The sequence below is a fragment of the Etheostoma spectabile genome, chromosome 12 (assembly GCF_008692095.1).
Source record: "Etheostoma spectabile isolate EspeVRDwgs_2016 chromosome 12, UIUC_Espe_1.0, whole genome shotgun sequence".
In the NCBI taxonomy this organism is placed as follows: Eukaryota; Metazoa; Chordata; class Actinopteri; order Perciformes; family Percidae; genus Etheostoma; species Etheostoma spectabile.
In genome coordinates this window covers 13,154,093-13,166,575 of record NC_045744.1, presented here as the reverse complement: position 1 = coordinate 13,166,575, position 12,483 = coordinate 13,154,093, and the positions used below count along the sequence as shown (strand labels likewise).

At 39.5% G+C, this 12,483-nt stretch overlaps 2 protein-coding genes across 2 annotated transcripts; both read left to right on the top strand.

Annotated features, from left to right (window-relative positions):
- The first annotated feature begins 3,223 nt into the window (after positions 1-3,223).
- pnhd (pinhead) lies at positions 3,224-8,851 on the top strand. Its single transcript, XM_032531832.1, has 7 exons — positions 3,224-3,275; positions 3,776-3,871; positions 4,125-4,295; positions 4,615-4,860; positions 6,306-6,484; positions 7,676-7,734; positions 8,616-8,851. The coding sequence occupies exons 1-7, from the start codon at positions 3,224-3,226 to the stop codon at positions 8,764-8,766; spliced, it is 954 nt and encodes a 317-aa protein (XP_032387723.1). The 3' UTR covers positions 8,767-8,851.
- Positions 8,852-10,255: 1,404 nt separating this feature from the next.
- admp (anti-dorsalizing morphogenic protein) lies at positions 10,256-12,334 on the top strand. Its single transcript, XM_032532123.1, has 5 exons — positions 10,256-10,684; positions 10,786-10,922; positions 11,035-11,157; positions 11,263-11,455; positions 11,758-12,334. Exons 1-5 carry the CDS (start codon positions 10,393-10,395, stop codon positions 12,180-12,182), a joined length of 1,170 nt encoding a protein of 389 aa, XP_032388014.1. The 5' UTR covers positions 10,256-10,392; the 3' UTR covers positions 12,183-12,334.
- Positions 12,335-12,483: the final 149 nt, after the last annotated feature.

Here is a 12,483-nt window from a genome sequence, read left to right as displayed (position 1 = left end):
ACTACAAACTACTATTTTTTGTGACTGTTACTTTTCATTTTAACCCTAACCGGCCGTCAGACACCGCCTACCAATAGCCTGGGTCTGTCCGAGGTTTCTGCCTAAAAGGGAGTTTTTCCTCGCCACTGTCGCACTGTTGCTTGCTCTGGAGGGAATTACTAGAACTGCTGGGTCCTTGTAAATTATGGAGTGTGTTCTAGACCTACTCGATCTTTAAAGTGTCTCAAGATAACTCTTGTTATGAATTGATACTACAAATAAAATTGAATTGAATTGAATTGGTACTTTGGCATGCCTTTTTTCTGAAGAAGAAAAAAAAACTTGGTTTTGATGTTTCCACATTCCAACTGCCTTACTGAACTAGGAATCTCTGAGTCATTGTCAGCCCCCATGCAAAATTTCTTTCATGCTTCATTACTTTAACCCTTACTGTAAAATGTTTGATGTTGTCTTAGTTACTTTACAGCAGAGTGCCAAATACTGTTACATAGTATGCTATTGGGTCCACACTTTCATTCACTGTGACCTGCATTAACATGACGTGGAAAAATCATTGGTCATCAATGTTCTTCCATAGCATTACAGCTATTCAAAATCAGATTCAGATTCTTCCATTTAGCTTTGGTAAAACTAGAGGAGTTGTTACAAGAATAGTCAAACATTTTAGGGAGACATGCTTATTTGTTCTCTTTCCAAGAGTTAGATACAAAGAACCATATAATTCAAATTTACTGTGTGTTGAGTATGAGGTACCAATTAGCTTAGCTTAGCATAAAGACTGGAAAAAGGGGAATACAGCTAGCCTGGGACCCTATTGCACACTTATACGCACCAAAGGCAAATAAGCCAAATAAGCACATTTCCCTAAAATGTTGAACTATTCTTTTAAGAAGGTTCACTTTCCCAGTTTCCACAGGCCTCCTCTTTTGGATGCAGTGTAGTAAAACCAGGTAAGCCCCATTAATGGGGCTTCTCAAGTCTAGGCTGCTGTTGAGGAGATGGACCTTGGTGATGCCAAGATCTTTCAACGCTGCCTTCACATTGACTTCATCTGAGCTGAGGATGTGGGAAGGCTTGACCAGTGGAGGGCTACAAGCTATGACAATACCTCTCATCCAGTTGCTGTCGATGATCTGTTCCAGAGGTCCATAGGAACTGTTCTTAGGAGGCCCTCAATGATCTCCTTGCATGATCTGTGTGCATAGGGGGGAATGGCATAGGAGCCCTATAGGCTACCACTCCTAAACCTGCCTGTGTTAGTAGCTTTAAAGGCGTATAATTAAATAAAGCAAGACGTCCAGTGCTCACTTATCTGCAGATTGACCAATGGAACCATTCTCACTGAACAGCTTAGGAGCTGCATAAGATGGAAAGCCACAGAACGCTGGGGTGGCTGGGGAGCTAAAACCAAAGTCCCCCCTTTTGATGCAGTAAGTGTTGATGTAAAAGAGGTGCTCCGCCTTCAGGGCAACGTTATTATCATGCTGGGAGAAGAGAAAAGAGATGAAATGTTTGAGGCATTAGAAAGTTAATCAGCTCTCCTGCATATAGTTGGTTTAAAGTATGAGACCCTTTAAATGAAAAGTCAAAAGAAAAGAGAGCGTTATCATTGCCTGGATTCAACAGCTCTAAAATATTAGTTCTATAAAAGTATCTCCAAATTACGTCCTTTCCTTAAAAAAACATTGTTGTTTCTATATTTTGCAATGGAAATCTCCTCTCCCATTTTACAGCAAACTGTACTGCTCACAATGTTCACCAAAAGGCTTGCTGTTGACTGCGGACAGGACCTGAAAAAACCCAAGCTTACACTCCAGGTCTGAAAGGCGGCCCCTGGTGCTGATATGGGAAATAGTTGAAAATAGTGTTGTTAGAGGATTGCTGGTTGATAAGATGGCCTCTGACATCTGGAATGACTTCAGATTTACATTGTGTAAAATGTTGAGCTGACTGAAGGGTCCTCTGTGAAATGAATGTCTTCCCATTTATTTTAAAACTGAGAGTTTTCCAATATGTTAATATAAATTTAATAATATGTGAATCAGGTAACAAGTCATTTGCTCTCACAGAAAAGCCACTTAATCTTTCCTCCACGCCCGTTAAGTTTGAAAAACAAGTTATGGTCATTTTTACAGAGTTTTACAGTTCTTTTGACAACATATCATATGATCTACATAATTAAATCAAGTAATTACGACTTAATCTGGATTTTACCAGGATAATGATTAATTTATATAAGATTTGTTGTAACTTAATGAAAGGAATCAACAATTGAAACTGTTGAAGGTGTCAGTTTAATCAAGGTGTCTGAGTACTGATGGCTATCTGAACGATGATCCGTTAATCCTGGAGAAAATGAGGGGATCATATCAACACTTCAAAGAAGGACAGCACCTTATTATCATACGGAGAATCAGTAAAATGTTAACATTATAACATGGCAGACTTTTTAGAACATGACGTCAGTAAGGGAACCAAAGAGAGCATTTAGGTAGCTCTTTTAGATGTATAATTAACAAAACACGAGTTGTATTCCGGGCGTTATTTCCATTATACTGTGTTCTTAGTTCGGGCAAAACCCAGAAATGTTATACATAAACTCATTGACATGTCTGCAAACATCTTACCTGTAAAATATGATATTTTCTAATTCTCAATCTGGGCCCTTTCCTCTAAAGAGAAAAAAGAAGCTGAGATTTGGAAGGCAGCTCTGAGAGGTCTGGCCATTTGGTGTCATGTTGAATAAACACAAAGGTGCTGGAGTTTACTGAAGGGGAGGCTCAGGCCCCCATGCTGATCCTGTTTATGTGCTTGGGCCAGGTTTTGTTTTAAGTTGGAGGTGCTAAACACCTTCCCCCTGAGATAAAAGATGATTAATGCCTTTGAGTGAGTGACGCTTTCGTGGCTCAAGGCTACTTAAACACTTCATTAGGGTGAGCTCGGGCCGGTCAACACACTTGAGCCACTGGGTCCCTCGCTGCAGAAACAAACAAGCGGTAGAGATTTCCTTTGAAGTGGCCCCTGCTTGTAAGAACTCCATCCCACAAAGCATTCAGCATGGAAATTTGATTTGCTCTCACTTTTTTGAACACACACCACTTTGAGAGCTGGTTTTCAGGTGACTTTTGGGGCTGAAGCTTGATCCCACATAAATATCAGAGGCATCAGTGAGCAGAGGGACACTCAGTATCTGGCAGCTGAGGAGCAGATTGGGACTAAAGCCATGGATGTACCCCGGCCATTTCTTATCCTCCTGTGTGCCCTCCACCTGACCTGTAAGTACTGTTAGTCTATTCTATTCTGCTGCAGCTGTGACATGTATAGATGCATTTATTCATGAAACGGTCTGACACCAACCTGCTCAAATATACTTACGTATCCCTTATGATATGACTAGTAAACATGAGTGTAGAACAGGGCGTACGGCTGTACAGCAAGGTGGGCTCAATTATGTCATGTTTTTTAAATGAAATTTCAAGATTAATTAGTCATACATGATATAAAAGAAATTGATAGTGTTTTTCTTGGAAAGCTATTGTTATAAACACTGACCTGGCTGGGCCTAAAAACTGCTAATTAATGCTCATAATTAACAAATGACTTTGAAGAAAATGGATTCCTGCACTATTCTGTGTACACTGTTGTTATGTCATGGATTTGAATCTGTTCGTCTAGGACAATGTAATGCTTTAAATCCTTCATGAAGAAAGAGTATGCTTACTCTACATCAAGTAAAACAGTGTTAACTCCCTGATGTTTGTGATATGTTTTATAGTGACCGGAGTGTTAAGCAAACACATAGATCACAGAAACCTGTTCACTCAGAGACTGTGCTGCAAAAGACAGAGCCACTTTGTCTACATTGGACAAGGTAAAGCACCACCACATGATTTTCCCCCACATGAGTTTCAATTTGCTATGTCTGTAATCCTCTCACAGAAGTCAAAGTATGAGTTGTCAAACATATTTGGAAATTTAAAAGCAACTGAGCTTAAAAACTATTCTTTGAAATAATAATTATTTTTGAAAAAATAATCTTGATGACAATAATTATCTTGCTCCCTGACATCAACTTGATAGTCTCTCTCTCTCTCTCTCTCTCCTCTCTCTCTCTCTCTCCACAGACATCTCTGGGAGTCCTGTCAGTATTGATGTGGGAATGTGCAGGTCGCACTGTGGGGGGACATCCGGGCCATCACATGAAGCAGGGCAGCAGGAATACGCTAAACATTCCTCAATGCTGGAATTTCTCAGGAGCAAGAAAGTAAGTGAAGTTTCCCCACACGGCCACAAGGGTGCGCTGTAACTGTGTGATTGTCTGTTGAAGTTTTCTGCTGAAACTCCAATAGGCCTTTATTACTTGATAAAGAAGTTATTACCAAAACGTCACAAAGCACGTATTTTAGTATGAAAAGCATTATTCATTTGTTTGTAAGATAAACGAGTCTTTGGTGGCAACTCTGCAGAAATCAAGTAGGCTGATAAAACTAATCATAAACTACAAGTGTAAAAAAAACAAAAAACTTTTAGAAACACGTTTTGACATGTCTGGATCAAACAAATAATGTCTCTCAACCTTACAAAAGATGAGAACGCGTGGACCTTCAGCTCCAGAGGGTCCAGGGGCGCTGAACCAGCCCTCCTGCGGGATGAACCAGGTGTGTGAGCCGACCGGGATGCGTGTAGAGCGGGTGCTTCTCTTAGAGGGACCCCGGGAGGTGGAGGTCACCGAGGAGTGCCACTGCGAAATCAAGTTGACCCCGTGCATCCGCGTCCCCGCACTGAAGACTTACTACTCCGAGACGCCGTATGAGACAGTCATCGACGTGGGACGATGCTCCCGGTCCAAGGGCTCATCAGGTGTGTGTGTGTTTGTGTAAATAACAAAACAGGAAGAGGGGCTCAATCGTACAGAGAGCAGCTACTCAAATTAAAAAAGTAAGTGATAAAATAAAACAAAATGTGCCCAACTACCGTGCATTAAGGACAAATGTGACAACATTCCTTCAGATTAGTCTAAAGTTTAGAAATCTGTTACTAGGTCACATTTTTATCAATAGTCAAAGTCTGGATTTTTTAAAAATTGGGTTTATTTAATGTCCGACATAAAAACAATTAGACTACACATATAACGTGTTATAAGAGGTATAAGAGATAGCCTACCAAATATGTGATTGTGCCCCTAATAGTTGCTGAGATACAAACATTTTCTAAGGCAGTTATGTTTTTTTCTTAAAATAAAATGAAATATGTAGAAAAGTAGTAGATAGTCCCATGTGCCCAAAGACTAATAAAACATAAGAAAAACCCACGTTTCAGTCAAACGGTTTTACCCACTTTTGATATTTCTTCAGGTTTGTGCCAAAGCAAGCCCAGATACACTTCCACCAAAGAAAGAAAAGGAAAATATAAGTAACTTATTTTTTTCACTGCCTTTACACAATATAGATTATATGTCAAACATTAATTTAATCTTTTAATCTAGTGCACATCCTTTAGGCCTACAAGTGTTGATAGAGTACAGTGTCACTGTGTTAACGTATTGATACACATTGAACAACAGCATGTTTGTGGTCTCAGTAAACCATTAAAACAGCATATACTTTAGTTAAATTGAAATTCGCTGCAGGCCCATAGTCAATGCAGCAATGAACTGCTACCATTGGGTTCACTCTGCTAATAAAATTTAAGCCCTAATCCTCACTTTTAAACCAGATTTAAGATAAATGTACAGTACAATCGTAAGAATCATGTGCATTTCATTTTAGGTCTCTTTTCCAAATATTACTGATACACACTATTTTTTTACCAGCGCCAGACCTAAAGACAGTTCATGATCACAAAGCTAATCCAGTGTTTTAAATGTTGCTGGTGGGGCTATCCAGTTATATTTCTTTAAGTTCTACCAGCTCGTTCTGACCACAGAAAAACTGTTTTTAACTTCAGTTCCCCTGACTCCTGGAACAAATCACAGCAATTTCTTAAAATCAAATCAATTGCGCCCTTTGGACAATTTAGAACTCTGGTTTGAAACGTCCAAACTTCTACTTGTACTTACTTCACAAAATTGTATTTGGATCAATTTAGAAAGTTATTAAGTTTTTTGATCTTTTATCTTTGTTATGTTGGTGATTCTGTGTTGTTTTGTTGTCTCTGTAATTACTCAATGTCATTGTAAACAAGGGCCGCCCCTCAATGATCCTTCAAGTTTAAATTAAGGTTGAATGACTAATCATCACATATTATAATTGAGCTGCTCCTGCCCATATAAATCTTAACTTTTCCTTTTTTTAAAACCTTGACAGAGGGATTCTCCTGTGTCCCCACTATGTTTGAGTCAGCCTTGGTGGAAACCCCCAACAAAGTGGACCTCATCCAGACAGTGGCGGCCTGTGAGCTGAAGGAAAGCTGCTACAGGGTCCCATACGTTGAGTATTTCTATGAAATAATCAATGCAGATGGAGTCAAAGAGGAGAGGCTCAAAGTAGGTGTAAACTCTAAATTATTGCTACATTTTTTATTTCTTGTTCTAATAAATCATCAGTCTTGTTCATCCACAACAAAAATGTGTGTGAATCCAACTTTATATATAAATCCAGCCTTTCAAGATAAGCTTCATCTCTTCTTTGATTAGCTAGGCATAACACTAGAAGAGTGAATCATTTGTGATGCTGGATTCACACTGTCTTTGTTGTCAAGTTAAGAGGAAATGGGTCTAGTTGGGTGCCAGACAGAAATTAAGTATTTTTATTCATCAGACCCGTGTGGAAGACACCACTTAATTAGGCTAATCCACTGGCCAGTGGCTGGACTGGAGGATGTGTTGCATGCTTATTCATGCAACAATACACATGATAGACTGGCTGATTTGAGTCTCAGTTCAACTTATAGTCAGGAAAATACAATTAAAACCCGATTTGAGGTACTTTGTTGGTCATGTAGAAAATTATTATTATCATTATTCTTCATCACATTTATACTGGGACTGGGCAATATATCGATATTATATCGACCTCGATTATGAGGCTGAATATTGTCTTACATTTTGGATATCGGAATATCGCACAATAACACAAGTGTTGTCTTTTCCTGGCTTTAAAGGCTATATTACAAGTGAAGTACTTTTCTTAACTTACCAGACTTACTAGCTGTTTTATTGTTTACACACCAGTCATTGTATCCACATTATTGGTGATTATTTATCAAAACTCTCATTGTGTTAATATTTTGTGAAAGCACCAATAGTCAACCCTACCACCCCTACAATATTGCCACAATATCGACATTGATGTATTCGGTCAAAAATATTGTGATATTTAATTTTTTGCATGTCGCCCAGCTCTAATTTATACCATTCACAAAAGCATTCATTACAAAATTCATCCACAACCTTCATAATACCACAGCCACAACATAACTATTTTTGATTTTAACATCCAACTTTACATGATGATTAAATTATAACATTTGAGTTGAATTCTTGGAACCAGTTGGTCATTTGCTGTGCCTCAGCACCAAAGGTGTGAGTGCAGCACAAACACATATGGCCCCTGCAGGTGTCAAATCAAAGCAGTTAACATGCTAAACAGCAGCTGGGCCCCCAGCTCAATTGGGTCAATATTTGTGAGCAGCTGTGAACTGATTACCCTTTCTCTGTGTTGCTAATTTTCCCCAGGAAATAGATGTGGGCAGATGTTTGGGAGGCTGCACCACAGGAAACCGATGCCTTCTCAGGTAAGCATGAACACAGCTGCAGCTACACACTCCCAAACACACACCTCCTTTGCCCCTCTCATAACAATTACCTGTGAGCTCTGACACTTTCTTCCCTCAGCATGGTGCCCATGTTTAATTCCTATACGCCAAATGTCCCTCTGTTAGAAGTCTGCCACAATCTCAAAATAAAAGCTGAAGGTTTTATGAGATTGTTGCAGACTTCTAATTCGGACAGTGTCATATCAGTTTATCTTGAGTATTTGAAAAGAATGAGAGGTTCAAATTCCTGATATACCTTGGATTTGATAACTGTAAGAAGAAATAATTGTGCATAAACAAATACAAAAAAAATGTCTATCTTTGAATTTAATTAACCCCTTATCATACACATCAACATGTTCAAGCACTTGATTGAAGCTATACGGTGTTTACACTAAGTGAAATTTCAAACCCAAGACCCCTTATGTTTTTATGGGCGCACCATTCTGTCAAATTATAATATTTGTGATGGATTTTTTCCTTATTTTAGACACATTTTTCTTCATTTCAACCTGACATCTTTGGAAATGTCAAGGTGTTGGGGCTTTGCACTGCCCCCAAAAGCAGGCCATTATGTCTTCATGCATGGGATTCATTTTGTGTATCACACAGTTGTAATACATTTAAATAAGCAGATTTGTATTACCTTTACAAAAGGTTTACTCAGGAATTATCCTTATTGATATGGACAATAAAAATGTTGACTGCCACAGAGTCACTGGACATAATAACAGGCTATATATGAATAATTCAGGTATTTGTGAAGTATTTATGATTAGGCCAACATATACAGCATATTAAGAGGATGTTTGACATAGTGCACAAAGGGATTTTAATTTTCTTTCAATTTACTTTTGCAGGAGTGGATCTGATCCAGCAATCTGTCACTTATGGGCTGAAAGACAGTCCAGTTCCTGTGTTCCTCAGGGCTACGAGAGCCACAACTTCCTTAATCAGCATGGGCAGATACGCAACGTCCTCTCCATCACTTCTTGCCTTTGCCAAAACTGAACACTGCGCCCCCTACTGGAAAATAACTTCTCAGGAGTTGAAAAGTTTGACTTTACACCTATTGATGACCCCACAAATACTATACCATTTGTTTTAGAACTTGCTACCCTAAAGTATTATTGTATTATATGTAATATATGTAAAAATGATAATTTTTGTACATAAATTTAATACCACAATCAGTGAGGATTTGTTTTCTTTTAAATTATTATTTAAATGAAATAAGTGTAAGTGCATAAACTTAAGGTTTGAGTTCAGAAAACAAGGTAATTTAACAGTAACAAGAGGAAGTTGATGAAATCTGAAATAAATTTAAATCCGTTGCATGGTCTAGTTTCAAAGAGGTCAAATTAGTCTTTGAAGAAGCACTGGATAGGAGCACATGAAAGCCAACTAGGAAATGTTCCTTTGAAAAAACACACGTGCAGGTCGTTCCTAATTTGTTATGAACGTGTGAAACAACTCTTTTGTGTGTGTTTTCTGCCATTCTAAGAAAAGGGGTTTTATGACTTGTTAACAGAGCATCATGTAGAAAAAAAACTTTGATCTCTTAAATGTTTATTACAGTGGGAGAAACTGTATTTTTCTCGTGCGTAATTGTGCGCAAAGATCAAAGAAACCAAATGGAACAGCAGTGAAACTTTTCTGCGTCTTCAAGGAATACATTGAGTTGGCTTTTAGAAATCTATTAAAAATAACCAAGTTTTAAGAAAAACAAGCGGTAAAGGGTAAACTCTATCGCCTACCGAAACTCAACATTTTAAATGTAAAAACAGTTCTTAATATATAATATATTGTAACTTACAGTTATTGTAACTTACACAACTATAATGACTTCACACTGTAAGCTGTATTCAGGGAGGCTTGTGTCAACTTGCTGTAAATGCCTATACAGAAAAGTGTTTTATGGGAGAAAATTAACGAACTTGCTGAAAGTTACAGTACCTAATCTTTTAAGCGCCACATCAGCGTAGGCTATACCATTGCAGGAGGTCTGTCCAGATGGAGTTCTTTAAAAAAAATTGGTGATTATCCAGCTGATGTAAATCTGGCGACGTGTAGCAAGCGACACCCTTCTCTTTATTGAAGTAATTGGTTTTCACCTAAAACACCGTGCCCATTATTCTAAATTAATGGATTCGTTTAGGCGCAGTTAACTTCCCATGGTGAGTGCACTTCCTCAGGAGATCAGCTCCAAGCTTATTCTATTCATATTCGTTGCATTCCTTAACTATAAAATGATACATCAGAAAGAAAAATATACACCACAACAACATAGTCGCTGGTCAATAAGAAGCAAGCTTTTTCAAAGGCTGAAAAGAGTTTATTTGAGCCTTTATTGCCAGACTTGGGGACAATGGGCTTGAATAAAATCTACAATCGGGTTCACACCTTGTTAACGCCGCCATTAGTCTCCCTTTACATTCGCTGATTGGTGATTTACATTTGCGACCAAATAGCATCTTTACTGCTGTTTACCAAGGCTTTGGGGGCATTGAAGAGTGAACAGGAGCATTTGATATAAAAAGTCGAGCTTCCAAGGCTCTGCAGTCACTCCAACTCCAAGTTGCTGGCCGGTTGTGTTCGAGGACACCGACGCACAAGGAATCTACTCAAACTTCAGAGATGCTGCTGTTTGTGATCAGCTTTGCCGCTTTGTGCACCGCCGCTGCACGGCCTTCTCTCAGCTATCTGGAGAATCATTTCACCGCCGACAATGAGTCAGAGGAAGTACGCTCAGCTGCCATCAAGAGACTTTTGGAAGTTTTTGGGATGGAGGACCCCCCTGCCATCCATCGACACAAGCAACCACCTCAGTACATGCTTGATCTGTACAACACGGTTGCTGATGTGGACGGTGTGACAAAGGACCCGTATCTTCTAGAGGGAAATACTGTGCGCAGCTTCTTTGACAAATGTAAGACTTGATTTCTACATGCATACGTCTGCTACTGGCTACTGAAGACAATGAACTATAGATATTTTTTCTTGACTCTAATGATATAATTTCCATTGCAGTGCACAGTGAACAGGTGGAGTTCAGGTTCAATTTGTCCACGGTGGCCAGAACTGAGAAGATTCTCACTGCAGAGCTCCATCTTTTCAAGTTGCAGCCTCTGGCACCACTCACATTCAACAGACACCATTTTTGCCAGGTATGTACCACAAGATAACATGTTAACTGATTAATGAACCACAGCGATTCCACCCAGATGCATCTCTCAATTGGACATGATTGTAAGTCCCCATCTCTTCTGTTCTGTTCAGGTTAGTGTTTATCAGCTGCTTGACACCAGCAAAAATAATAAAACACAGCAGAAGAAGCTGCTGTCTTCTCGACTCATCCCAGTTCACTCTACTGGTTGGGAAGTGTTCACCATTACACAAGCAGTAAGTATCCATTAATCTTTGAGGTCTGCATTCAGGGTGTACATTCTGAACCCAAGTGTCTGAATCCTGGGGTTTTATTGACTATTGTGAACTTCTTTAATAAAGGTCCGATCCTGGATGATAGATGAAGGTAGTAACATGGGTCTCCACGTGGTGGTTCGAACCCTAGGGGGAAGCCAGATGGATCGGAAACTGATCCGCTTTGCTTCAGGACGCAACCATCACCAGAGCAAACAGCCCATGTTGGTCCTCTTCACTGATGATGGCCGCCGCCGCTCTACTTCTCTTGAAAGCTTAGGTGAGACTTTAATGTCATTTGATTGATCAGGTTGTGCACAGTGATAGGAAAACTACACACTTTGTTTATTGTTGTGATCTTACTCCTGATGAGTAGGGGTGTAGTTAAGAATTATGGGGCCAAGAGGGAACTCTGCCCCCCCCCCAAAAAAAAAAATCCCACAAACACACAACAGAAACCCACCCTACACCCAATTATCTTCTCATCACTGTTACTCAATCTATGACAAGGATTTATCTGTCAACAATTCGAACAAATCTCTTTTCTTTTTCTAATAAAAACACTCTCCTTTACCTCACCAGACCCAAACCATACCACAGCCACTTCCAGCCTGCCCCAGGCCCCCATGACAGGTCTCTCTTCCCGCAGCGCCCGCTCCCTGGACTACAGTGAGGAAGAAGGTGTGTCATTACCCTGCAAGCGCCTGCCTCTCTATGTCGACTTTGAGGAGATCGGCTGGTCAGGCTGGATTGTGTCTCCCCGGGGGTACAACGCTTACCACTGCAAAGGCTCCTGCCCCTTCCCTCTAGGTCAAAACATGAGGCCGACCAACCACGCCACCGTCCAGTCCATCATTAACGCTCTGAAGCTGATCAAAGGCATTGAGAAGCCGTGCTGCGTGCCTGACAAGCTCTTCTCCATTAACTTGCTCTACTTCGATGATGCTGAAAATGTGGTGCTCAAACAGTATAATGACATGGTGGCTGGAAGCTGTGGCTGCCACTGACATCAACTAGTCAATGGTATTGGGCAGCACAGATATTCATAAAAAATACAATGTAAATGGGGGTCAATTACAACTAATGAGTAATGTGCTGAGTCCCATGTGTGACGTTGTAATATATGTAAATATCCATAAATTATAATATATGGCAGTGATGGAAGTGATATGTTTATTATGTTTATATTTTGTTTTCTGTTGTAAATTGTTACACAGTCAGAATAAATGGTGTAAGCAAAAGATTATAGAATTAATTAATTTGCAAAATAATCCAAAATGTGACATTATTTCAAGAAGGTATAAACAG

Excerpts from the sequence above, each read along its gene's own strand:
- pnhd (XM_032531832.1), top strand. The coding sequence starts at position 3,224 with ATGGATGTACCCCGGCCATTTCTTATCCTCCTGTGTGCCCTCCACCTG. Across the intron at positions 4,296-4,614 it reads TTCCCCACACGGCCACAAGG|AGGGTCCAGGGGCGCTGAAC; the intron begins GTGCGCTGTAAC and ends CTTCAGCTCCAG. Across the intron at positions 6,485-7,675 it reads TCAAAGAGGAGAGGCTCAAA|GAAATAGATGTGGGCAGATG; the intron begins GTAGGTGTAAAC and ends AATTTTCCCCAG.
- admp (XM_032532123.1), top strand. The coding sequence starts at position 10,393 with ATGCTGCTGTTTGTGATCAGCTTTGCCGCTTTGTGCACCGCCGCTGCA. Across the intron at positions 10,923-11,034 it reads ACAGACACCATTTTTGCCAG|GTTAGTGTTTATCAGCTGCT; the intron begins GTATGTACCACA and ends TGTTCTGTTCAG. Across the intron at positions 11,158-11,262 it reads TGTTCACCATTACACAAGCA|GTCCGATCCTGGATGATAGA; the intron begins GTAAGTATCCAT and ends TCTTTAATAAAG.